The 27974-nt window shown below is 47.9% G+C and overlaps 1 protein-coding gene across 1 annotated transcript; it reads right to left on the bottom strand.

Annotated features, from left to right (window-relative positions):
- Positions 1 to 107: 107 nt before the first annotated feature.
- LOC133341916 (uncharacterized) lies at positions 108 to 27799 on the bottom strand. The gene is made up of 8 exons (XM_061550745.1): positions 27677 to 27799; positions 21517 to 21930; positions 19722 to 19876; positions 19411 to 19599; positions 18262 to 18331; positions 3367 to 3388; positions 2216 to 2292; positions 108 to 1348 (listed from the first exon to the last, which is right to left on the bottom strand). The coding sequence occupies exons 1-8, from the start codon at positions 27735 to 27737 to the stop codon at positions 1338 to 1340; spliced, it is 999 nt and encodes a 332-aa protein (XP_061406729.1). The 5' UTR covers positions 27738 to 27799; the 3' UTR covers positions 108 to 1337.
- Positions 27800 to 27974: the final 175 nt, after the last annotated feature.

Below are 27974 nucleotides of genomic sequence, written 5' to 3'. Positions count from 1 at the left end.
GCCCACTTCCCCCCTCCCAGCTTCACGTCCTCTCTCCTCCTAGCGCTCACGCAGCCCCCCCCATCCCCCTACCCCCCCTTTCTCTCTCTCCCCCATTGCTCCTCCCCCCTTTCTTACCTATATAACCTCTTGCCACGGCAGCTCTCTCGCCCACTGCATTGGCATTGTTGCTGCATTGGCATTGTTGCTGCATTGGCATTGTTGCTGCATTGGAACTCGTGCACCGCCCATGCTCTTGGTGCTGTTGATACACTTGGGCTACGCCCATCCCCAAACCTTTATAAACAGTTTGCTTTTAGAGGCTGACTCCTTTGCTGATGATGACCGCTTGTGTTGCGATCGAAACGTCGTGATGTTTTATTTTATTTCTAACTACGTGACTTTACCGAAAGAACCAAAGAGTATGGATTCCTGCAGTCACGAAAGCTTCAAATCAAGATTCATCAGTCTATCCTTTTGTCAGAGATAAAGGTAGTTTATGTATTTATTACCTTTCCAGACCTCATGCACTGAATTGGGCCTCTCCAGCTTAGCCATCAATGTAAAGTGCTCTTCCTACAGGGTTCACATTGTTACAGCTCTCAAGTCAAGTTATATTCCTGTCTGTGGTGCCATGCTACCTTAACAAAATAACATTGACATTTCAAATATCCGTTAACTAATCAATTGTAATTCTCCTTATTATTGGGATTAGTATTGAGACATTTAGTATTTAAATCGTTAACACCGAAAAGGATTTTTTTTACATTGGGGTATATCTACGACAGTCTGTAATTGTGACCCTCATGATGGCACGCTGCGTCGCTGGGAATCAGATTCATTTTCTATTCACCTTGGGGTGCGACAGGGATGTCCCCTGGCCCCTACACTTCTTTAACCAGGTCGTTGAATAAGCTTTCCATGGCTGTACTGGAGGGTTTTCCATCTGGCACAGATACAATAGGAGGCTGATTGATGTCCAAGTGCAGTCAAGGGATAGCCTCCCAATTCAGCACCAGACCTTTTCAACAATAAGATGGATTCTACAAAATATGGTGCATATTAGAAATATATGTGTTGTATTTGTGTTTCCATTAATTGTGTTTTAATGACTACAAACAAGCGTGCATATAATATTGTATGATTCTAATTAAGCGATATTCCTATTGCTTTGCAACCTTCTATATGGCTATATATTATTGGCAGGTGTTTTCATGTTTGGAATTGAATGTGAATTCCTGTGAAGGCAAAACATTTGTAATCCACACACTTGTGTTCGTTCATCAGGAGCGCGTGTGACTCCGCCACTTGTCCACTCGGTTGCAGGATGAGCGGCCCATTCTTGATGCGAATGTGACCTACATATTTTCTAAAATACAAAAATATAGGCATCAGATATGCGTGAACAAAAATGTACTGAAGTGAAGCAAATGTATCATTAATTTGTGTTCTCAGTCAAACATGATTCTTTATGTTATTTATGACGACCCTGCCTGAAATATATGGTGTATAAATTTGGTTGTTTATGCAACACAGAAGAAACCCCAACCTGCAGAGAACACACATATATGAAAAGATTCAAAGCAAAGACATATTAACAAGCAACATATGAACGCTATTACCTTGTACAGAATTCCAAATTCTATTTAAAAAAGAAGTGGCTAAGGGATGTGGTGGCTCTTCGTGTGAACCACGAATTCCAGCTCAAAGTTTCTGATTTACAGGTGCCCAAAATATTTGCAGAGCGTTTTTGTTGATGCTCGTTTACAATTGTGCTGTTGGCACACACGCTGCTGCTGAATGAACGTGACATATCGCTAGACGATGAACAAAGGGGTCAAAAAACAGCAGCCTACTGCTTAAGTCAATCGGGTTCATGAGGATGAGAGTGATATTATTTGCTTGGCTGACACTCAGATTAAGAGTGCAGAATCAGCGTGGAATCTAAGTGTAGCCCTTTATTCGCATTGCCGCATAAAATTAGCACCACCTTCTGGGATGTAGGCCATTATTTTTATATACAATAGCAATGTGTAAATCCCATCACCCATTAGTGCTCTCTACGAGAAAAGATCTGTCCCATTCTAGTTTTAGCAGGTAAATACAGAATTTTTGCATTTCGAATTTTTTTTATCAAACTTTTTAATTTTAAAACGAATTGGCAGCGATTGAAAAAAGTAGTGTCTCTCTTTACAGAAACCGATTATTTTAGGTTCAATATATTAATGTAACTTACCATAGACACAGAACATGTCTGCAGCAGGCTTGGCAGGTCCGTTTATATAGCAAACAGTCTCACTCCGAGTGAATTTTCTGTGGGAAATAGTCACGTGTGTAAAATTTGTACACTGTGTGCTGCATTTCTACATTGTAGTATACTCTCCACTATATTGTACTATACATTTCTTGAATATGCAGAACATCACTTCGTCCCATCCTGATGAGCAATTCCTGTTTTGGTTAATGCAAACATAATCCCTTGTAAAAAGGTGTCCGTTTTGTTTCCAGATTAAAGGGTAAAAACCTATTACTAATTCCTGTTGTGTTATACGTAGCAAAACATCAATGTATTCATACGCATTCTCATGAATGATTTCTGGCCACGGCACACACCAATGAGGTTATATCCTGAGCCGCCCCGAGCCCTTGGAGTTGGTGAAATATCCAAACTGTTGGCACCGGCCGTGGCTGCCTTCCCGTTTGTCTGTAAACCTCCGTGCGGAAACTGCCCGTGCGGAAACTATCCACGTTATAAATTCTACAAAGTCTCAAGAGGCAATTTGCGTGAATGATAGTACGGGATGTAAATATTATCTTAAATAGGTGCCTGTTGCGGTGTGCACTTCTCGAGAGTTTGTGGATAACTATGGGATAGGGGTTGGCGTGGATGTGCAGTTTGAGGCTGGCGTAGTTGTAGCAGCAGCAGCACCATCATTATCTCCAATTGTCATCATTCATCATTACCATCATCATCTTCTTTATTGATCACTACAATCAACTTCATTGTCATTAGAGCCACTTTCACAATATGTATACAAGTGTTTTAAAGCTGACTGCAATTTAGTATCATCAACGATACTATCATCTTCTTTATATTCGTCATCATCATAATCATGTTTGTTTCTAAGTAATGTTAAGCCCTCTTTGATTTAGCGCCACGTTCCGCACCTCAGCGACAGATGCCGCAAGACACAAACGCAATAGCAAGCGTCAGTACGCACAGCCTCGATTCCCATCGGCACGACTCCATACACTGATTGGCTGTGGGGTTTTGGGGAAGGGGGCCCCATCCATGCCACATAGCCAATCGGCCAAAAGCTGTCTCATAGCAGGAATCGGTCCTTATGTATGTTGAATGGAAATCATTTATTTTTATTCCATATTTACCTGGATATGATATCCTCATGGCCTGCAAAGTTCAGAACAATTCGAGAAATACATGAGCTTGTTAGTAAATTGAGCTTCACAAAAGGCAAATGCAAAAACTTAAACTTTCTTTGAACGCAATCTACCCACAATATTCAGAGCTATGACAGGGATCGTCAAGAGCCTTACATGCATTTATTGTTGTGAATTGTGCACAGTGGTTATCCTATGGAGAAGTTAACTTTTCAAGCAGGAGGATAACGTTTTAACTACTGCGCAGAACTACTAATAGAGGTGGTGACTGCGTAATACTCATTTTAACATAGGACTGCTGACTCATGGCCATGTTTGCAATGTTGTATGTGGTGTTAACGTTGGTTCCCTTGAACCTTTGTAATTAATAATGCTCTCATCCGAGAGGGGTAAGCCGATCCAGAAGTCCTCTTATTTGCTTATTTTCTAACACCTGTTGAAAGCAGGGTTGTCACCATCCAAGCACAATACGGGTTTAAAACTGCTTAGCCTCCAAGATATGATTTGATCAGTTGTATTCCAGGCAACTGGGTCATACACAGGGTACTACATATACAGAGCCCCTCTTATCTGGAGCTGAAGGGTCCCTCAAAGCTTCGATTATCAAGCAGCCCAATTTCTTGCTCTTATTTGCGGTTATCTGAGATTTAACCCATCAAGTCGTAGTGAAGTGGCTTACTAATACTCGCGATATTCCTGCCGATTAAAGGAGTCATGGAGCAAATTACTTTTGAATATCCGCAGGGTTATCCGCAATTAAAGCAACGGATGCTATCAAAGCAATGCACGGGCGGCACATGCTATTATCACGAGAAAGACACGCAGACACGAATATACTTACAGGCACACACAGACATGAGTACATAGACAAAGACTCACAAAGACACGAATACACTCACAACAACAACCACCATTCGCCACTAAGTGGCGGTGACGTCACCACGATGCTTGTACCAGGCCATGTGCACCTTGAGGCCACGTGAAGTGTCGAACGCCCGCTTGCAGGAGATCAAGAGGCAGACCCAGGTGCCATGGGTCGACTGACCGAGATGACCGAGATGACTGGCTGATGCGCCACCTGTGCCCCCTACTGTACCAACTTGCTGTGCTTTAGCCACCCGACCCTCCGCTCATTCTTGTGAGCATCGCTCCTCCGCCCTCCATTGTTATTGGAGAGCGACTGCCTCCAACTGCCCAGTAGCGTCCTTCACGAGCCTCCTGCACAGAGGTCAATCTTGACACCGCTGGTACCAGTCATCGGCAAGTCCACTCAGCTCCACGTCCTCCTGTACCACATCACTCCATCTCTTCTCTAGCCCGTGCCGCGCCCGTTTAGCCCCCACGATCCGGCCGAACAAAAGCTGCTTAGGCATGCGGTGGCTGGGCATGTGGGCTCCATGACCCAGCCAACGCAGCCTTGCCTGCCGGAGGAGCTCACCGATGGGACTTTGCCCAGATCTTTCAAGGATTTGTGAGCTCCTCACACAATCTAGCCTGGTTAAACCCAGGATCGATCGTAGGCAGGCCAGCCTAAATGTTTCTAACCGGCGAAGATGCTCCATTAGGGGGGTACACGTTTCGCAAGCGTAGAGAAGGGAGGGCCGTGGCCGAGATGACCTGAAGCTTCGTGCGGAGCGACAGACCAGGTAGCTTCCGCACAGCGTCATGCAACCGATGAAAAGATATTGCCGCTCGACTGATTTGGAGTGAGACCTCTGCTGTTAAACCGGCGCCGGTCATGAGCACACTGCCGCCCAGGTATGGGAAACTCTCCACTCTCTTCACAACTGCCCCATCACCGATTGGAAGTTGTGGGGGTGGAGTGCCCGATGGTACAAAATACCCAGGCAGGTGCTTATTTTTGGTGGGGCTGATGGTAAGGCCCCACCTCTAAGTGGCATGCTCTAGTTTCAGCAGCAGCGTTTCCAACTCCTCCTCTGAGTGAGCAGCAATTACCAGATCATCGGCATACATAACGTGGTTGAGCAATAGGGAGTCATCCCTTGACCGCACCCGGGCATCGATCAGCCTCCCATTATATCTGTACCAAATGGAAATTCCTCCGGTAGAGCTATTGAAGGCTTCACAAACTACGTGGTCAAAATATATGTTAAATAATGTGGGAGCCAAAGGACATCCCTGTAGCACCCCAAGGTGTACAGGGAATGGCTCTGACTCCTGGCCACGTAGTTTTACCCGGGCCCGCTCATCATCATGAAGGTCCTTAATGAGCATGAGCAGAGGGTCAAGAACAACCCAGAGCCCAGGCCTACTGATGGTATCATAGGTCTTGATCAGGTCAATAAAGCAGAGATGTAGGTCTTCTTGGAATTCCCTACACCTATGCTGTAGCAGATGGACAGAAAATATGGCATCTGTGCAGGACCGCCCTTTCCTGAAACCACATTGGGGCTCCGCAAGCCTCTCCTCAGCGTGCCTAGCAAGGCGATGTTGAATAATCCTTGCCAGGACCTTCCCGGCACACTGAGGAGTGAGATGCCCCTGTAGTTGTTACAGTCTGTGCAGTCCCCCTTCTTAAAGGGGGGGACCACCAGGGCATCCTTCCAGTCCTGCAGAACCCATCCAGTGGTCCAGACTGTTGTTATGATGTCATGTAGGGCAGTCTGTGCACAAACGCCACCCTCCCTCAGCATTTCGCTTGGGAGATCATCTCTCACAGACATAGTGACACAGACAAACAGGAAGGCGTGGAGACGCAAAGACAAACATGGGGACACTAACAAAAAGACGATGAAGTATTGGGGAAGTACACAGACATGGAGACTCAAAGCCAGAGTGAAAGAGACACAGACGGAGAGACAGGGACACACTGGCGCTGCCAGGAATGAGCTTGGACGGGACACGTTGCGAGTCAAGAACACATACAGTACACGAGGTGAGAGACTCGTTGTGTATCCCCAAGTCTGTGTGTTGTGTCTCACTTCGAATCAGTTGGTGGCATCTTTTCTTAATGCTGTGTGGAAGCTACCTGGTCTGTAGCTCCAGTCATGCCCTCCTTTCTCTATGCTTGTGAAACGTGAACCCCTCTAAATCGAACCGTGTGTGATCGGCATCACGCTCGCTGAAGGTGAATGCCTTCAGGGAAGTCGTGTTCTGTATATGCAACTGCGTACAATTCTGAGTCACTTATAACTGCTTTGCCGTTACTTATTGCCAATTATAGACTCAGACTATTGTCATATCATCGCATAGAGTCCCTGTTCTCATATTTAAATGATCTTAAGCCAAAGTATTTGACTAATCTTGGACTAAACTTACATTTCCAAACAAAGTCAAATAGAATCTCCAACATGATTTCAACTTAATTCAACATCAACATCATTATCATTGAACAAACAAAGTGCTTCAAATACTTTGGCTTACTGATTGATTCACAATTTACATTCCAACCCTATATTGATCACATCTCAAAGAAAATCAAATAGAAAACAGGGCTTTTATACAGAAACAACATTTTTTTTCCATTCAATTGCACCTGCAAATTATTGAAGCTATAATTTTCTTACTTTTGACTACTGTGATGCTGCCTACAGATCAGCTACTAATAAATCACGAAACAGACTGAAGCCCCTTCATCATTCTACTGTTCGATTTGCACTGGATGTACCATACAGAACACACCATTGTGACCTCTACTTAAAATCCAATCTCACATCACTTGATGCAAGACGAAATCTACATTGAGCCCTGTTCATGTGTAGGGGTGTTAAAGAGAGGGCCCGTTATGCATGGTAGCCTATGAAAAACAAACACAGTGGGCGGGGCTACGTAAGTGCACGAGGAGGTGCCCTCTACGACGTCCGAGCCAGACACCCTGGGGGGGGCTGGTTCGAACGTTATGATCCCCCGGGGCCCCACCCCTCAGGGAGGGGTTGGGTATAAAAGGGGATGTTCAAAGGGCTCGAGTCAGTTATGTTTAAGCTAAGGGAAGAAGACTGAACACGTCTTAGATAGAGCCCTGGACTCCCCTAGTTCGATGTCCTTTTCAGGGCCGGACAGGACTGAGCCAGCGGCGTGGTCCCGAAAGCCAGAGCCGGTGCTCTTGTAAGAGCTGGTCTGGAACTCCGGGTACCGGGCCCGACTTACCAGTGTCGGGCCAGTTAGCCTCCCCTAGCCCATTAGTGGAGGATTCGGGGCTAGGACAGAGTTAGCTAGGGGTGTATCCCGAGTTATACGGGTGAGGGGGCCGATACCCCCTCGAGTGTGTATATGCCCACTGTCGTATTGTGAAATAAATATACGTGTGCCTCAACCTCGGCGTCAAGCGTCTTCACCGGTACTTCAACTGGTGTCAGAAGTAATTCGAACATGGACACGCGGAAAACAGCACGGGCAAAAGTACCGCAGGAGGAAGACACTGCCGAGATCGTCGAGCCCGAGACGGCTCCACAAGACATGGTGCAGCCGGGGCCTGACGCCTCCTTACCGGGGCATCGAAATGAAGAGGGGCCGCAGTCAGACGCGTTACGGCTGGCTCACGGTAGGCTGGCGGAGCTGCTGTATGCCGCTGCCGCCATGCTGGAGACCATCACGCGATTGGGGGCCGGTGATCCAACACGGGGCGAGGCGAGCCAACGACCAGGGCGCCTTCCCGCCATTTCGGAGCAGTCCGAATTTGAAATTCCCGCCATCGACGCTACAGCTGTTCAGGGCGTGGCCAGCCTGAACATCCGCTCCGACATCGCCGTCGCTGGAGCTGCAGCGTCATCACCGCCGGAGGGTGCGTCATCACAACCGCGACAGGCGATCCCATCGGCCGTTCGCACCGACGCACAGCCGAGTGGTGGTGACATCTGCCTGCGGGGGTCTACAACAACTGCTGCGCTTCATCAGAGACTGCCCCCGCTGAAGGAGTTCATCGGCGCGGAGGGAGACTGGGCCGGGTTTCGCCGACGTTTCCTCGCCCATCAGGAGATGGCGAAATGGTCCGATGAGGAGGCTCTCTGCGCGCTGCCGGCGCTCCTCGACGGCGACGCGCTCGCCGCACTCACATCGGCGCCGAGAGAGAAGCGGTCTACGTTACCGATGGCGCTACAGCTGCTGGGCGGGGTCTATGGACCATCAGCCGAATGCCGACAGCAATTTTACGACCGCAAGCAGGGTGAGAAGGAGTCGCCCCTAGCATACCGGACGAGCCTCCTGGCGATGGCTAAGTCGGCCTTCCCTCGTATGGACGACGACGGCGTGGATGCTATGGTCACGGAGAAAATCCTCCTCCTGGCAGACGACCTTGACATCGCTGTCGTCGCGCAGGAGGACGCGGAAATGACATCGCTCCAGGCGGCGCGGCTCCTCCACGCAAACCTCCTGTCACTCCGGCGGAAAGCCAGCAGGGCATCGGCGGGGCGTGCGGTGGCTGCAGCCACCCTTCCGACGGAGGAGCTCTACGCCGTCGACCACCGACGGCAACAGGCGACGGGAGCACGATCGGGCCAGGACGGGTCGGGCCGTTCCGACCATCCGTCACCTCCGACGCCGCTCCCGCGGTGTTTTAACTGCGGCGTCCGGGGCCACGTCGCCTCGGGGTGCCGCTCTCCTCGTCAGCGCGGGACGACACCTCAACGGGACGACGGGCCTCATCACAAGCTCCACCATCATAACCCGGCGAGTCGCGGCACCCCACATGTTTGGCCCACGCACACGCCCGTCACGCACTCAAACACCGCAACGAGAGGGGGGCCGATATCGCGCACCATCGCACCATCACGCACCACTCTGGGTACTCATATCGAACCCGGCCAGTGGTCCGTGCTGGCCGATCGTGTGGTAGCCGCATCGTCGGGGTCGTCGGCCGTTGTGGGGCACATCGACGGGGTTGAAGTGCGCATCCTGGTCGATACGGGAGCATCGGCGACCATTATTTCGGAGTTAATATACAATATTCTCCCTGTCCAGAGCCGTCCTTTGATGCCTGTTAACGTACCATTCTATGCGGCTAACGGGGGCTCACTTGGCATCATCGGACAAATTCGGGCCCAAATTTGTGTTGGGGAAATTAAATTGTCTGGGCCGATTTTTGTTTCCTCCTCGCTGGCGGTTCCGTGCCTGCTGGGGACGGACTTCCTGGCCAAAATGCCGATTAGGATATTAATCGACCAGGGATGCATTGAGCTCCCGTCGGGCAGACGCATGGCGTTTTTGCCATCACCCGTTACGACTCGGACGGCGTTCGCGACGGTGCCGGCATTCGTAGAGAGAACAGTGCGCGTCCCTCCGGGGGCACAAATGTTGATTCCCTTGAAACTTCGGCGACCCTTCGCTAAGAGTATTGCGGCCCAAGGGGTTCTGCTGGGGCCGTCTAGGGCCGGGGTTAGTGGACCTCATTTACTTCCGGCCCAGACCATAGTAAGAGGGGACGGTGAACCCTTCATCGCGGTCCTCAATGTGGGCTCGCAGACGGTGGTGGTCCCACAGGGAACCGTGCTTGCTCACGCAACGCCGGTGCCATGTGAGGAAACCGTCGCAAATCACGTCAGCGTTGTCCCTGCGCCGCGACCGCATTCGGATAGCGATGAAGGGTGGCTCGAGGCGCTTTGTGCGGGATCGACGGACCTGTCAGATTCAGAGCGTCAACAACTTAAAACACTACTGCGGGAATTTTCCGACGTTTTTAGTCGGAATAAATACGATTTGGGTTGTACTCACCTGCTGCGTCACCATATTGGCACGGGTGACAGCGCGCCAATTCGCCAAAATCCGTTTCGGTTGAGTCCCGCCGAAAAGGACCATGTCAAATCGGCTATTGATGACATGTTGGCCGCCGACATCATTTCTCCTTCCACCAGCCCTTGGGGAGCGCCGATCGTCCTGGTTAAAAAGCAGGACGGATCGTTGCGGTTTTGCGTTGATTTTCGGCGCCTTAACAAAATTTCGGTTGCCGACGCATACCCGCTCCCTCGGATGGATGAATCGCTGGACGCCTTGGCGGGAGCGCGATTCTTTTCCACACTCGATTTACTTTCGGGATTCTGGCAGCTTCCTCTGGACGATGATTCAAAGCCTAAAACTGCTTTCCGTACACCGCACGGCCTGTTCCAATTCAACCGGTTGCCGATGGGCTTACACTCAGCGCCGGCAACTTTCCAGCGTTTGATGGAATTGGTTTTGGCTGGATTGCAATGGGAGTCGTGCCTCATTTATCTGGATGACGTTATCGTCTTTGGTAAAACTTTTGACGAACATCTCCAGAGGTTGCGGGCGGTTTTCCTAAAGATGCGGGCTGCTAATTTGAAATTCAAACCCCAAAAATGCCATTTGTTGCGCGATTCGGTGCGTTATTTGGGGCACATCGTGGGACGCTCAGGTATTGCTACCGATCCCGCCAAAACGCAGTGTGTCAGCTCCTGGCCGACTCCCACCTCGGTGGGAGAGGTCAGGAGTTTCATTGGGTTCGCGTCGTATTACCGACGGTTCGTCGCTGATTTTGCGACAATTGCCAAACCCCTGCACGCTTTAACATCTAAAGGGGTTCGGTTCCACTGGGGTCAAGAGGAGGAGGCTGCTTTCTGCTCCCTTCGGGACGCTCTGGTAAAAGCCCCTCCCTTGGTTTACCCCGATTTTTCTAAGCCCTTTTTGCTCGACACCGATGCGAGCAACACGGGTATTGGGGGTGTGCTTTCCCAGGTGGTTGATGGCGTGGAACGGGTGGTCGCGTACGGTAGTCGGGTGTTGTCTCCTGCGGAGCAAAGATATTGTGTCACCCGTAGGGAACTGTTGGCAATTGTCTATTTCATCCAACAGTATCGCCCATATCTGTACGGTCGGCATTTCACCGTCCGCACAGATCATGCGGCACTACAGTATGCCCTGCGAGTTAAACAACCATCGGGACAGTTGTCTCGATGGTTGGAGGTTCTCCAGGACTTTGATTTTGAAACCACTTACCGTAAGGGCGTTCGCCATCGAGAATGCGGACGCTCTGTCGCGCATGCCAACCACCTCGGAATGTGCATGCCTCCTGGGGTCGGGACGTTGCAGGCCTTCAGGGGACGCATCGGTTCCGGTCTTGGCAGCCACCGACGACGACGAAACATTAATTACTAATTCGATCGAACAACAGGGAAGAGATTCCCTGTTGGGGTTGCCCGTCACTGAATGGGGGCGCCTCCAGATGGAGGATACCTCCCTTCTCGGGTGGCGTCGTCGCGTCGGGGGTGCTGAGCGTGTGAAGGGTGATTCAGATGCATGGGAAATGGTGCAAGGTCTGCTGATGCATTGGGACGGGAAATCCCAGCGACATCGGCTGGTGGTCCCTTCTGGGTTGCGAGGCAAGGTGGTGTGGGCCGCACATGAGCGCCTATTACACCTGGGGACCCAAAAGACTCTTGCACTGCTACAACTTGATTTTTTTTGGCCTGGCATGACGAGGGATGTTGGGGATCTATTGGGATCATGCCCTCGGTGTGCGCAACGGAAACCGCCGGCGCGGGAGTCTAACCCGCCCTTGCAATCGATCAAAGTGTCCAGAATAAATGAGCTTGTCGCGCTGGACATTTTGGGCCCATTTCCCGCCACCCCCAGGGGCAATAGGTATTTGTTGACTGGTGTCGAGTATTTTACACGCTGGCCTATGGCCTGGCCCCTTGCCAACCAGTCAGCAGCAGCCATCGTGGAGGCCTTTGTTCAGGGATACGTCCTGGACAAAGGTGCTCCGGAGCGGCTGCTGACCGACCAGGGCAGAAATTTTTCCGGTAAATTACTCAAACAAGTCTGTGACCTCCTAGGCACGAAGAAAATTCGTACCTCCCCGTATCATCCGCAAACTGACGGGATGGTCGAGCGCCTGCATCGCACCATTACGTCAATGATGTCACAGCAGGTCTCGGACTCACAGACTGACTGGGACCTGCATATTCAAGGGGTCTTGGCGGCATACCGGATGGCACCCCATGCAGCTACGGGATTTTCCCCCTTTTACCTCATGTACCGTCGCGAACCCGACCCGCCTGTTCGCGCCCAGCTGCAGATCCCCGAGCCGCAAGGGAAAACTAAATTGGCTGACCACGTCAAATTTAATCTGGCCAAATTAACAGAGGCGCGGGATGCTGCAATGCTAAACTCGGACCTCCGTCAAAAGGCGAATGAGCGCCTCAGGCTGGGTCGGGCGCACATGATACAGTGGAAGCCGGGGGACAAGGCATGGCTGCACTGTCTCCAAGTGCCACTGGCTACCTCCTCTAAGCTCGTGCGGCCGTGGCGGGGCCCTGTGGAGGTGGTCGAAGTTTTGCGACCACAGTGCGTGCGCATTAAATGGGGGAAGCGGCGATGGTTCGTGCACCCCTCTAGGTTAAAACCCTTCGTTGCGGTACACAAACCCACTTCACACATGCGTGGCCAAACGTGTGGGGGGTCGACCGACTCATTGGGTCCGTCTCCGTCGTTCTCACCTAATGCCTTGCCGGCCGTGCCACCTCCAGGTGCATCAGGACTGACGGGCTCACGCCCGACCACCCCTCCTGGGGATACCGACGGTCGCGCGGCATCGGATGAGGACTCACTCCGGGACGGACAATTGCCACCTGACGGTCCGCCACCCGGGGTTACCCCGTGTGAGGGGCCCGCGGCAAGGACGCGCGCAAAAATGCGCAGACTGTTATGAGGCCGGAAGATGTGTACATAGGTTGTGTTCATCGTGTGTTGTGTGGGTGGTGTGTTCCCTGCCCATTGAATGTACATATGTTGGGTTCATTGTGTGTTGTGTGGGTGGTGTGTTCCCTGCCCATTGAAATGTACATACGTTGGGTTCACCTGGTGTTGTGTGTATGGTGGGTTCCCTGCAAATTGTATATAGGTTGTTTTTTTACGGAATTCGTATTTATTCAAGGGGGGGTGCGTCGGGTTGTTTTCTCTTCTTGCTGTAGCATTTTGTTGTGTTCTTGTTGCTGTTCTTGTTATTGTTGAAAAATAGTGAGGCACACGCGCGGTCAAGGTGTAAATGCACTTTTATTGTCATTTTTGTATGATGGCAGCCGGGACGGCTGCAAGCTATGCGGGGGGGGGGGGGGGGGGATGTAGGGCTGTTAAAGAGAGGGCCCGTTATGCATGGCAGCCTATGGAAAACAAACACAGTGGGCGGGGCTACGTAAGTGCACGAGGAGGTGCCCTCTACGACGTCCGAGCCAGACACCCTGGGGGGGGGCTGGTTCGAACGTTATGATCCCCCGGGGCCCCACCCCTCAGGAAGGGGTTGGGTATAAAAGGGGATGTTCAAAGGGCTCGAGTCAGTTATGTTTAAGCTAAGGGAAGAAGACTGAACACGTCTTAGATAGAGCCCTGGACTCCCCTAGTTCGATGTCCTTTTCAGGGCCGGACAGTACTGAGCCAGCGGCGTGGTCCCGAAAGCCAGAGCCGGTGCTCTTGTAAGAGCTGGTCTGGAACTCCGGGTACCGGGCCCGACTTACCAGTGTCGGGCCAGTTAGCCTCCCCTAGCCCATTAGTGGAGGATTCGGGGCTAGGACAGAGTTAGCTAGGGGTGTATCCCGAGTTATACGGGTGAGGGGGCCGATACCGCCTCGAGTGTGTATATGCCCACTGTCGTATTGTGAAATAAATATACGTGTGCCTCAACCTCGGCGTCAAGCGTCTTCACCGGTACTTCACATGCATAACATCCTAATTGGCAGATATGTGCTTTACTTATTTCATTCATTACACCCATTGTCAAATCCAATAAACGTAAGTCGTCCATCTACTTGCTTTTTAACTATCCCAAGAATGAGATTATAATAGACAAAGCCTTTCCCGTTGAAGCACCACGTTTTGGAACAACCTCATTTCTTCCCTTAACATCGTAAATCTTCCTTCAAAAATATCCTGAAGCAGAAGATGAGTGCTGGATACAACGACATTGCCAATGTCATTTGTGACTTTGATCCTTACCCGTGTATCGATAGTTACCTTTCCTATACTTTGCAGTCGAGGCAGTTTTTTTATTTTTGTTGTTGTAACTGTCTGGCCCGCCCCTGCTGGACATATGTGAATAAGAGCTTTATAGCTCATCGGATTCCTCCCGCAGCCTAAATAAAGATTCTAATTATATCATGTCGGATAAGAAGAGTTCTCCTGTACATGTCTGATGAATAACTTTACAAAGACAAATACACTCACTCACATGACAGGAAATGTGGCACGAATGAAGGTAAAAAAAACAAATAATGAGAAGCAGAACTTACTTTTCAGTGCACGTCTTTTTTTTAAATGACTGAACACGCCTGCAACACCCACCACCATTAGCGCTAAGAAGACCACCGCTCCTGCGGTGGCTGGGACCAGCACATTTGGGGTCTCGTGTTCACTGGGAAGCGTTGAGCGTAACAGCTCGTCCATTGGTCTCATAGAAGAATGAGATGTAAACGTTTCGACTGTTCCACTTTGGCTTGCGAATTTTTCACACAGAGCCTTCATGTACACCATGCCTGATGAGAAATAGCAACAGTAAGATACACTGTATCCTACAACGTGTAATGTAAACATGCAGACTTGCATGTTATAAAGATTATCTTTGTAATATAGTTACAGGGTTTTTTTGCAGACTGGTCTGCCTAAAATGCATCTTTTGGATGAACCATGATGGATAGTTTGAGAATCTCACATTGTTGAAAGCTCTGGACACAGTCCCATTAGTTGCCTCCTCTGACAGACCAGGAAGCAATGGCTGAGTCATGAAGTTCAAATAGCCAGCTACTGTTTTCTCAAGCAGGATTTGTTTGGCTGTCTAGAGGGGGCTACATGGGCATGACATGGGTTTGAGAAAAGCTGGCCTGAGGTGGTAAGGAACGAATTTAACTCTGTGAACTTACTGAGAATGATTGGTGTCTAGATCGACCTCTCTGAACAAGGCTTGTGAAGGATGCGATTGTGCAATTGGAGAGAATCGCCCTCCATCAAGAATGGAGGGAGGAGGAACTTCGCTCACAACAATGAGAAGAGTGCCGAGTGAATAAAATACAGTGAGGTGCCACAGTGAGGAGCATAGCAGTGCATCTAGCAGTGATATCAGTTAATAATCCGATCATTCATGGGTCTGTCCCGTGACCACATGCCAGTGAGCCTTCAGCATTCCATGTGACCTCAAAGTACACCTTGCTTCGCACTGGAATACTGGTGACATCATGCCCACTTTCTATCCGATTTAATGTCAAACCTTTTTTAAATGCTGTTCATTTGTATTGAGCATCCTTAAAAACATGCAGGTACAAACTTCCATAAGGCCTCCTGTTAACAAAAAGTAAAAAATGTCTGTTCCCATTAAAATGTCAGGTTATTGGATTTGCTTGTTATAATAATTTCCTCCATTATTATTTTCCAAAAATGTCAGCGCTTTTAGGACATGATTAGGATTTATTTAATTATTTCGTCATGTTTCATATTACTCTTTGGTTATTTCGGGAAAGTCATGTAGAAAAGCAAATCAAATAATAGAATACGACGTTTCGGTTGCAACACAAGCAACCATCATCAGGTAAGAATGAATGATTAAACACAGACACGGGAACAGCATAGGCAGACACACATGCAGAGAGAGGCACACACAAAGACACACAGAGCGAGACATACCAAGACAAACAGACGGACGACTCTGTGCCGAGGCCTTAAATAGAGAGAGGGGGGAGGGGCCGGGGCAGAGAGAGAGGACTGGGGAGGCGGACAAACGAGGGGACAAGGAGGGAGCAGTGTGGAATTCCAGACCACAGTGGCCGGAGGAGAGACAATGGTTTAGAGCAAGAAAATAGAAAGTTTGAGAAAGCAAATTTAGTAGAATTAAGAAGTGGAATGCAATGCAACACCGAGGGTCGGCTAACACACAGTTAAAGCATAGCCTCGTTGATTAACATTCTTCCAAAGATTGCTCAATTAGAAGTGGGTCTGCCTATGCTGTTTCCGTGTCTGTGTTTCATCACACTTTACTTATAATTTAGAATTCTTTGGAAGAACGTTAATCAACCAGGCTATGCTTTAACTGTGTGTTAGCCGACCTTCTGTGTTGTATTGCATTACGCTTCTTAATTTTACTAAATTTGCTTTCTCAAACTTTTTATGTTCTTGCTCTAAATCATTGTCTCTCCTCCGGCCACTGTGGTCTGGAATTCCACACTGCTCCCCTCGTCTGTCCGCTGGTGTCGCCTCCGCAATCCTCTCTCTGCCCCGGCCCCTCCCCCCCACTCTCTATTCAAGGCCTCGGCACAGATTCGTTGTCCTTCTGTTTGTCTTGGTGTGTGTCTCGCTCGGTGTGTCTTTGTGTGTGTCTTTCTCTGCATGTGTGTCTGCCTAGGCTGTTCCCGTGTCTGTGTTTTATCTTTAATTCTTACCTGATGATGGTTGCTTTTGTTGCAACCGAAACGTCGTATTCTATTATTTTATTTTCTATGTGACTTTACCGAAAGAACCAAAGAGTAATTCCTGCAGTCACGAAAGCTTCGAATCATGTTTCAGATTGACTACTGGAACGTTATTCTTGGTTCTTTTGGTAAAGTCACGTAGAAGGGAAATAATAAAATAATAAAACATACACATTATAAAAATTCTCACGGCGTTTCGATTGCAACACAAGCAATCATCATCATCAGGGGTGAAAACTACAGCAAGAAATTGTTAGCTGAAGTGGGAGAGATGCTGTGGTAAGGGGTTATATAAGTTAGAGAGGGGGGAGGAGCAAGGGAGGGGGGGTAGCGTTGCGTGGAATGCTACTGGACGGGGGGGGGGAAGTGGGCGGGGCTAGAAAGGTGCAGAAAACCAATGCCTCTGCAGCAAAGCCAATGAAAGACACGAAAGCAACAGTAGCAGACGTTGGGGAAGAGCAAACAAGCTAACACCACTACAGTAAAGCCAATAATAGACAACAAAGCAACAGTAGTACTGCCAAACGCTGGGGATGCAATTAACTCAATCAAAGACCCGAAATTGGTTATCACGTCCTTCCAATGATTGCTGGAACATTCTTCTGCATGGCCTTCTTAAATCCCTAACAGCAAAACTCTTGGTAATAAAATTTTTGCCACCAGACTTCTGACCCAAAAAATAGATCTCGCATAACAAAATCCCTTCGGCTGTCTTCTAATCCAAGATATCAGTTACAACATTGCCCTCACTGTTTTAAAGAAACTAAATGGTCTTGCTGTGGCCTACCTCTCCACTCTCAAAGTCATCCTCCATAGTGAGGGAGTTCACTCATCCTACTCTGTTGCTGTTTAGCATTCTCTCCCTCTGGTTGTCTCAACTGCTGTTTTCATCCTCTCCTCTTTAAATTTACACTCAAGTCCTTACTTTTCTCATCGGTCATTGACTCATTTGCAGTGCCACTCCTGATGCACGGCTCACACCTTCTCCCTGACTATCCACTCCCTTGGGGATAGCCCTCTGACCCCTAGCTATTTACTTGACCCATAAATTGTATTCATCCGAATCACCCCCAGTGGTCCGAATAATCACCTAAACTAAAATCCCGAAGCTGGAGTGGATTTGAATCGATTCCATTCGATTGATTCCGACATTTCAATAGCATGGGAATGGCATTTATAGTGAGAGCTTCTATCGTTCCTATTCCAAATCGATGACGACTCTAAATTTATAGACCTCTTTTCAAAGTGGCATCTCTTCCGGATCAATTCGGATTCGCAGGCAACAGCGACGCAGGAACCCGCTCCCCCACCATAAAATGCGGCCACTGCGGAGCTGTGATGACAGTCGCCTGTGCGCCAATCAGCGCGGGCCCTCCGTGACCTGCACCTGCCCGATTCGCAACACAGAGCAACCCACGCTGGTGTTTGGATAATAATTGCACAATGGCAAGCATGAACTGCATAAAAACCCTAAGAAAAGTACAACGTGTATAATTTGTCTTGTCAAGAATACGCGCCACCTTACCATGAAGACAACTTGTTTCTCTGGAGCCTTCACTTGCAGAAACTTGACAATTTTGTGCTTCACGAGCGTCCTAAGAAATATTTCAACCTTTAAAAATTACAACGTATCTTCACATGTTACAAAGTACAGAAAGTAAACATTCCAATTGTATGGTTTAGGAAAATTTGCCATGCATCTGTTACTTATGAATGGAATACAATATAGCATTTATACATTTCACAATAAATCACACGGTTGGATTTAATTATCTGTAAAAAATAAATCTAACATTGTTTATCTGTGGTGTAATTAGTCGATAATTTCGTGATTGTCAACGTTCACACTGGCCATAGCTTAGATTCCTGTACCGTGTGAACGTCACGAGCATTACTCGCTGTCTGCCAAGTTCATTACACCTCCAATTAGCACGGTTGGCTACGTGCGGTGCGAAAGAAGTTCGTTATACGTACATACTCTGAAATCCAAACTTTATTGGCAATGTCGGTGTGCAGCCCGTCTGTCAATCCACTGCTGAATGAGGGCTTCCCCACGCCATTAAAACAGTGAGGGTTATTTGACCCTACTTCACCACTTTAGTCAATGGAAGTTGGCGGATGTGGGGCAGCATAGAGCAATAATGTATTTTGCTGTACTGCGCTCTAATGTCGACAACAGCTACTACTGTTTTTGTGCTTGATAGTCGCCCATCCAAGCGCCATTTAGTCACAGTGATGCTTAGCTAATTGGGTTGCGGATTGACTGTGATTGCAAAAAAAGGTGAAAACAATGCAGGAATTTAAGGCGTGAACTGCTCCTAATTCATCTGCTCCTCACTCGTCAAGGCTCAGTGGCTCGGTGTGAACCTCGTGACCGTAACACGTTAAGTAATTCGATAACTTTAAGAAACATTACAAAGTGACTACTTGTTTGACATATTCATCCCCATTCTACATGATGAAGTTAATACATACCATCGGTTTATAGCCTGCTTTGAAGTGTTATGAGTAATCTGTGTTTTTGTTTTATCTGTACTGCCCTCCTCCCCCGCAATGTGAGAAGTGCAGAGCGCCATACGTTCTCCATTCATTAAGTCCAGGATGGAGCACTCCACCAGGTTTGAATGGCCCTTCCATCACATGTGATCACATTCATTAATGTACGTGCTGTTACCTTTAAGCGGAGTCTAATTTTTCTTGAGCCATCGACCCATTCTTTCAATTCATACTTGTAATGATTGTGTCCCTCGTAAACATCAATTGAGTCAAGGTACCAATCGGAAGCCAGTCCACGTTGGTTATGAGATAAATTAAATTCCGTTATGCATCCAAGATCTTTCGTTTTTATCGTGAAGAAATCAATCTGGAACACATTAACACGTGTCATTTTCTTTCAAAGTCAAACTGCAATACTAAATACAGATAATATACGACTAGGGTATGAATTATATATGCGATGTTTGAAATTATGGTTTAGAAACATACCTGATTTTGTTCAAAACAGTTACATGATGAGTTTAAAAGCTCAGCTTCCAAGTTATTTTTGCTTCCATTTATAAAAATGAAAACACGAGAATCTGTTCCAGCATGCAACAAATCTCCTGTGTGCACCTTTATGGTGTAAGTCTTCTCCACCAAAGCTGCAATATATTGACATATGCTGATTAGTGTTCTCAATCGGGCAAATAAGTAAAACGTTATTGAATATTAACCAAATAAATATCCAATCCACAATGCAAATCTTAAGACTGTGTGGTCAAAAATAAACCACTTAGAGACACGTCTACATCCAGAAGCATACTTCTTTGCCAAATGTTGCAGAAAGCAGAGGCAGAGAGCTGCACCCAAATTTATAAATAGAGCGTTATCATATATAAGAGTTGAATCAACCAAAGTGGTATTTCATCAAAACAGAGGACCTAGTGAGACCAAAAGCTGACAATAAAGAATCTACCAAATCTACATTTTGTTATACATACTGTGTTCAATCACCACCATGCAAGTCATAACACCTTTCCTCGCAATGCTCCACTTGGGAATTCCCTCCCATAATCTTTTTTCTCAAGTTCTTACAACCTTGCCCAATTCTTGAAACCTATTCAATCTTACACATGACAGCCGGCTAGCCGTTTAGAAATATCTAGGCTGGCCTTCCTACGATCCATCCTGGATTTAACCAAGCTGGATTGTGTGAGGAGCTCACAAATCCTTGAAAGATGTAGACAAAGTCCCATTGGTGAGCTTCTCCAGCAGGCAAGGCTTTTGTTCGGCTGGATATAGGGGGCTAAACGGGCGTGGCACGGGCTAGAGAAGATATGGAGTGATGTGGTACAAGAGGATGTGGAGCTGAGTGGACTTGCCAATGACTGGTACCAGCGGTGCTAAGATCAGCCTCTGTGGAGGAGGCTCGTGAAGCATGCTAATGGGCATTTGGAGGCAGTCGCCCTCTAGCAATAACGGAGGACAGAAGAGTGATGCTCACAATAATGAGCGGAGCGCCGGGTGGCTAAAGCACAGCAAGTTGGCACAGTACGGGGCACAGGCCGATGCCAGTCATCTCAGTCAGTCAACCCATGGCATCTGGGTCTGTCCCGTGACCTTCACATGGCCTTAACGTGCACATAGCCTGGCACAAGCACCGTGGTAACATCACCGCCACTTCGTGGCTAATGGCGGTTGTTGTGCTAAGCAACTGAAATGAAAAGGAAGAAGAATCCAGAAATCCTAGGCCAAATGTATGAGTTGGGCAGACTGTGACATACTTGTCAAGTTCTCGCTGAATACAATTCCACATGATAGATTATTCTCAATTATTTGGCACTGTTCCCCAACGCAACGTGATGAGAGTTCTATTCACTGTCGTCAACAGGCAATCCCAACACAGAAGAGAGGGGCTGGGATTTGGGCAGAGCATCATGAAGCCAAGGTATAATCGCCACCCACAACTAATCTGGATCCAACCAAGACGTGTACATTTTTTTACGTAATGTGACTTAAACAACAGAAAACGCTGCTCTGCATCCTTATCCCCTTTGAGACCAGCATTAACGACCATCACTTAGAAACGTTGACGAATGCACCAACAGGTTTTGTTTTCAGTAAACATCTATGATCAAGAGTGAGCAAGTTTAATGCATCGTAAATAAAATTGTTAAATAAAATGTATTTTCCTTTGTATACGATGTATATAAAGCAGAATTTATCTCTTTTGACAATCTGCTCTTTTGCGAACTATGCATTAGCTGTTTATTCTTATGGTGTGCATGTTTACGTTTCTTACCCATCACAGTTAATCTTACACTCGTACTCAGTTGGTTATTGTGTTCAAGCCATGTGTGACTCAACACATTCCAGTCATCCATGGTTGTTGCATTTTTGCACGAATATTCAGCAAGGGAGGCTGCAGCAGCACATCTGTACGTGCCCGAGTCAGAGACCTCCGCGTTCCTTATGTTTAGGTCATGGTTTCTGGAGCAGGAGTACGTCGCGTGTCTGGCTGATGTCCCCTCGTCACTCTCACAAGAGAGCAAAAGGGCTCTGTCCACAGAGCACACGACCACAGGCACCGGTGGGCTGCTGTCTCCTTGTGTCGTCTTGAACCAGACCACGCTGCCTGGCTCCTTGCCGACATCTGGGCCACACGGCAGCCAGGCCCTGTCTCCAACTTCCACAGAGATGGCAGTGTCCAAATTGCCTGCCAAAAGGTGACACATTTAGATAATTATTTCCCAAAAACCTAAAAACCTCTATTATGAATTATTTCCAGTTAAGAGTAAATTACAAAATTGCTAATGATAAACGATATAAACACATTATAGAGTCATCATTACTATATACTCAATTTAAGATCCTGCAAGTTAAACATATTTTTCAAGATGTAAGGTTTGAGTGGCTTGAAATTACATGTTCACAGTCTCAGGTTCTAGACAACAACTTGTCAACGATTTCCTTCAAACCACAATAAAAATCCCTTAATTTATGGTTAAACTTATTTTCGACTCACAACAAATCCACATTTACACGTTTTGCATTGCAGTAAAGTTAATATCTATTTTATTGTATTGTTAATATAATAATGAATTAGGCATCATTACATGATTGATGTATTTAATTTATGTGTAAAGATTTAATATTGGATTGGAGAAATACATACATTTATATAAATAGTAAAATATTAACCATCTCATTACAACTCCGAATGGATATTAACTATAATGATAGAACTTAACAAAGAAAGCAACAACGTTGGCCCTTTGATTACTATGAAAAAAAAATCGAATCTTACCTATAAACGTCACTTTTTGTCTGTCTGTCCTTCTGTCTGTCTGTCCGTCTGTCTGTCTGTCCGTCTGCGTACGCTCGCTTTGGAGGGATTTGGTGCTTGGGCCGTGGGGTTTAGGAAGAAAACATTTTGCAGGTGGGCACGCCCCCGGCCCCGCGGTGAACGTAGGCATTTCCTATTTTTCGTCCGTCGCCTTTACATCGGTCCGATTATCGATTTCGTGTGATTTCTCTTTATTTATTTATTTACTATTACTATTGCCGACCGGCGCTGACCACGGTGGTTGCCCCTGGCAACGGGTAGTGACGCCTTCGCTGCCGGGTGGACGCCATTTTTAATTCCCGTTAAAAATATGCACACGCATTAACACGCGACGCTGAGGTAAATACATCAAAGTTTCACTTCCCCCCCACTCCAATGTGTGCACTTACTATTATAGGGTCGGTAGATAATAAAATTATAGCGATTATACAGTATTTTTGTAGCGCGGGGGGGGGGGGGGGGGTGGTAGCGGCCCAGCCCCTAGCCTCAGCCGGGTGGGCCATCTAGGCGAGGCCGGAGGCTCTGCACGGTACTAGGCCTCGACACCCCACACGTGTCAGGAGAAGACTTTTTGTGCTATAAACTCGATATACCCAGCGTTGCCCGGGGGGGGGAAATACATTTAAAATCTTCTGAAAACTTTAAAACATTACATACAAATGAAAATACAACTGTGTAATTACTTTTAAACCCGACGCGCCAAGAATCGATTTTCTGAATCGCGCAGAGGAATCGATGGTTGTAGATTCATTTAGAATCGCCCTGTTCCCCTTTAAAATAAGTTGATTATAGAGTCGATATAAACTGCTACGAATGGGAAATATCCGGCGTTGACCGGGGCAAAAATATTATTAAAAACTCCTGAAAACTTTCAAACATAACATACCAATGGAAATAAACATGTAATTAAACATGTATCCCAAGCGCGAAAAGAAGCGATTCTTTGCTATCGTTGCGAAGGAATCAAGGGTTGTATATTACTTTAAAATCGCCCTATTCCATTTTTAACAAACTGCGTGTCGCAGACACACACATTCACACATTTTGCTTTTACATTTAACATACAAAACGTCAGCATGTACTGCTGTCATCATAGACACAAATATATACACCCTCACCACTCTCCCTCACCACTTTCCCTCACTCACCCTTTGTGATGATGGTGAGTGGTGAGGGTGAGTGGTGAGAGAGTGGTGAGGGAGAGTGGTGAGGGTGAGTAGTGGTGGTGAGGGTGAGTAGTGAGGGTGAGTGAGTGGTGAGGGTGAGTGGTGAGGGTGAGTGGTGAGTGGTGACGGTGAGTGGTGAGGGAGAGTGGTGAGGGAGAGGGGTGAGGGTGAGTGTTGAGGGTGAATGGTGAGGGTGAGTGGTGAGGGTGAGTGGTGAGGTTGAGTGGTGACGTTAGGTGGTGAGGGTGAGTGGGGAGGGTGAGTGCTGAGGGTGTGGTGAGAGTGAGTGGTGAGGATGATTGGTGAGGGTGAGCGTGAGTGTTGAGGGAGAAGGGTGAGTGGTGAGGGTGAGTGGTGAGAGAGTGGTGAGGGAGAGTGGTGAGGGTGAGTAGTGGTGGTGAGGGTGAGTGGTGAGCGGTGAGGGTGAGTGGTTGTTGTGACGGTGAGTGGCAGTTGTGAGTGGTGATGGGTGAGTGGTGAGTGGTGAGCGTGAGTGGTGATGTTGAGTGGTGAGGGTTAGTGGAGAGTGGTGAGTGGTGATTGGTCAGGATGAATGGTCATTAGTGAGGGTGAGGTTGAGTGGTGAGGTTGAGTGGTGAGGTTGAGTGGTGAGGTTGAGTGGAGAGGGTGAGTGGTGAGGGTCAGTGGTGAGGCTGATGGTGAGGGTGAATGGTGAGAGTGAGTGGTGAGTGGTGAGGGAGAGTGGTGAGGGTGAATGGTGATGGTGAGGGGTGAGTGGTGAAGGTGAGTGGTGAGGGTGAGGGGTGAGTGGTGAGGGGTGAGTGGTGAGGGTGAGTGATGACGAAGAGTGGTGAGGTTGAGTGGTGAGTAGTAAGGGTGAGTGGTGATGGTGAGGGTTAGTGGTGAGGGTGAGTGGTGAGTGGTCAGTGGTGAGGGGTCAGGGTTAGTGGTGAGGGTGAGTGGTGATGGTGAGGGGTGAGTGGTGAGTGGTGAGGGTGAGTGGTGAGTGGTGACGGTGAGTGGTGAGGGAGAGTGGTGAGGGAGAGGGGTGAGGGTGAGTGTTGAGGGTGAATGGTGAGGGTGAGTGGTGAGGGTGAGTGGTGAGGTTGAGTTGTGAGGTTAAGTGGTGAGGGTGAGTGAGAAGGGTGAGTGCTGAGGGTGTGGTGAGAGTGAGTGGTGAGGGTGAGTGGTGAGGGTGAGTGGTTAGGATTTGTGATGATGGTGAGTGGTGAGGGTGAGTGTTGATGTTGAGGGTGAGTGGTGAGGTTGAGTGGTGAGGGTTAGTGGAGAGTGGTGAGTGGTGATTGGTCAGTGGTGATTGGTCAGGATGAATGGTGAGTAGTGAGGGTGAGGTTGAGTGGTGAGGTTGAGTGGGGAGGGTGAGTGGTGGTTGTGACGGTGAGTGGTGAGTGGTGAGGGTGAGTGGTGAGGGTGAGTGGTGAGGCTGAATGGTGAGGGTGAATGGTGAGAGTGAGTGGTGAGTGGTGAGGGAGAGTGGTGAGGGTGAGTGGTGATGGTGAGGGGTGAGTGGTGAGGGAGAGTGGTGAGGGGTGAGGGTGAGTGTTGAGGGTGAATGGTGAGGGTGAGTGGTGAGGGTGAGTGGTGAGGTTGAGTGGTGAGGTTAAGTGGTGAGGGTGAGTGGGGAGGGTGAGTGCTGAGGGTGTGGTGAGAGTGAGTGGTGAGGGTGAGTGGTGAGGGTGAGTGGTTAGGATTTGTGATGATGGTGAGTGGTGAGGGCGAGTGTTGATGTTGAGGGTGAGTGGTGAGGGTGTGTGGTGAATAGTAAGGGTAAGTGGTGAGAGTGAGTGGTGAGGGTAAGCGTGAGTGGTGAGTGGTCAGTGGTGAGGTTGAGTGGTGAGTAGGAAGGGTGAGTGGTGAGTGGGGAGGGTGAGTGGTGGGTGGTGAGGGTGAGTGGTGAGGTTGAGTGGTGAGTAGGAAGGGTGAGTGGTGAGTGGGGAGGGTGAGTGGTCAGGGGTGAGGGTTAGTGGTGAGGTTGAGTGGTGAGTAGGAAGGGTGAGTGGGGAGGGTGAGTGGTCAGTGGTGAGGGGTCAGGGTTAGTGGTGAGGGTGAGTGGTGAGGGTGAGTGGTGAGGGTTAGTGGTGAGCGGTGATTGGTGGTGGTGAGTGGTGAGGGTGAGTGGTGATGGTGAGTAGTGAGGGTGAGTAGTGAGGGTGAGTGGTGATGGTGAGTGGTAAGGGTGAGTGGTGATGGTGAGGGATGAGTGGTGACGAAGAGTGGTGACGTTGAGTGGTGAGTAGTAAGGGTGAGTCGTGAGGGTGAGGGTTAGTGGTGAGGGTGAGTGGTGAGGGTTAGTGGTGAGGGTGAGTGGTTAGGGTTTATGGTGATGGTGAGTGGTGAGGATGAGTGGTGAGGGTGAGTGGTGAGGGTGAGTGGTGAGTGGTGAGGGTAAGTGGTGATGGTGAGTAGTGAGGGTGAGTGGTTAGGGGTGAGTGGTGGGGATGAGTGGTGAGGGTGAGTGGTGAGGGTCAGTGGTGAAGGTGAGTGGTGAAGGTGAGTAGTAAGTAGTGAAGATGAGTGGTGAGTGGTGAGGGTGATTAGTGAGTAGTGAGGGTGAGTGGTGAGGGTGAGGGTGATTAGTGTGTAGTGAGGGTGAGTGGAGAGGGAGAGAGTGAGTGGTGAGCATGAGTGGTGAGGGTGAGTGGTGGTGGTGAGGGTGAGTGGTAAGCGTGAGTGGTGAGGCAGAGGGTGAGTGGTGAGGGTGAGTGGTGAGTGGTGAGGCTGAATGGTCAGGGTGAATGGTGAGAGTGAGTGGTGAGGCTGAATGGTCAGGGTGAATGGTGAGAGTGAGTGGTGAGGGTTAGTGGTGAGGGTGAGGGAGATTGGTGAGGGAGATTGGTGAGTTGTGAGGATGAATGGTGAGGGTGAGTAGTGAGTGGGAGTGGTGAGTGGTGAGGATGAGTGGTGAGGGAGATTGGTGAGGGAGATTGGTGAGTTGTGAGGATGATTGGTGAGGGTGAGTTGTGAGTGGTGAGTGGTGAAAGGTATTGTCAAAGCCCACCGGGCTTTGACAATACCTTAGTATCTGTGTATATATGTAAGGTTATTAAGAAATATATTTTTCACCCGGGCAACGCCGGGTACTTCTACTAGTACCATATACAAGTTAACAGTACAAGTTATTTGTCATAGGGATAACAAAAAAACCCAGCACAGAATGTGTTTTGTATGCACAAAATAATCATCCCAATGGGTCTAAAGACGTGAGTTTTCAATCGGTACATATTGGCTGCATGACGTGGATCAGAAACCTTTGACTCAAATTGAAACGAAAATTGAAAATAACACGAAGAATGACACTCAGAGACACAAAGACCAACGTTGAGATCAGACAACCTAGCAAGTTATAAAGGTCATGCAGAGTGTTACGTAAGTAGGCTTAGACAGGACAAATCACTCAGAATGATGCTGATGGATGAGACTGGAGATGGAGTAATGAAGATTATTTAATGCGAAGGAAATATTTTATTATGGCATCGAAAGAATGTAAAGGATGGAGAGTTTTCATCCAGCAGTGGAATGATAATAATGGCCGTTCATGATGATGATCACACATTTTGATTTCCAGTTTTAATCAACCCAAACATCCTGGTGAAAGGTTGTGCCAAAATACGCATAATTTTAAAATAAATATAAGATGATATACTTGTTAAAAATAATTGTTACTTACTCGAAATATAGTAAATAACCCAATTAAGGATTCATAAAAAAAACCTTCCTCACATTTTCAGTAGCATATAGAACGTTGTCAATTAATTAAATAAATTACTTTTGGGGGGGAGGATATAGAATTACAATAGGTATTTTACATGCGTGAGCTCAAGTTATCATCCTTGCAATAATAAATCATTGATAAACAGTTTTACCGTTAAAAACCAAACACGGTACGAACCTTTGTGTTGCTGCATACAACAGGCAAATTACAAGAGACACTACTGCTGTTTTCACAAAGGGTTTATAGTCGTACTTACTCGCTCCAAGTCCGTTTACTTGCAGCAAATAGATGAAAAGTGTAAGTAAATAAACGGCCATTGCGCTTATTGTGAAATGCGTTAACTTCACGTTTCAGTACAAATTCCAAGATGCAAAGTTGATGCTGAAGCAGGCTGCTCTCTTCCAGAAAATGGAAAATAAAGTATTGGTCCTGCGCATATTGCTTAATTTGGTTGGGGAAGACCATTGTGATTAAATCTGCGAACCGGAAATGCGTCATGCGTGGTTTTACTTCTTGTAGTGTTGATGGAAAGGCACTCTTTGCCATTAAGATAT

Source organism: Lethenteron reissneri, chromosome 12 (genome assembly GCF_015708825.2).
Source record: "Lethenteron reissneri isolate LAM-NWPU_2019-01 chromosome 12, ASM1570882v1, whole genome shotgun sequence".
NCBI lineage: Eukaryota > Metazoa > Chordata > Hyperoartia > Petromyzontiformes > Petromyzontidae > Lethenteron > Lethenteron reissneri.
This window is presented reverse-complemented; position numbering and strand designations above follow the sequence as displayed.

What these genes read in the sequence shown, in the direction of transcription:
- LOC133341916 (XM_061550745.1), bottom strand. Translation starts at nt 27,737, where the DNA reads ATGGCCGTTTATTTACTTACACTTTTCATCTATTTGCTGCAAGTAAAC. An exon ending in ACTGTTTTGAACAAAATCAG is followed by an intron (nt 19,600 to 19,721) that starts GTATGTTTCTAA and finishes AATGTGTTCCAG; the next exon opens with ATTGATTTCTTCACGATAAA. An exon ending in AGAAACAAGTTGTCTTCATG is followed by an intron (nt 3,389 to 18,261) that starts GTAAGGTGGCGC and finishes TGAACTTTGCAG; the next exon opens with GCCATGAGGATATCATATCC.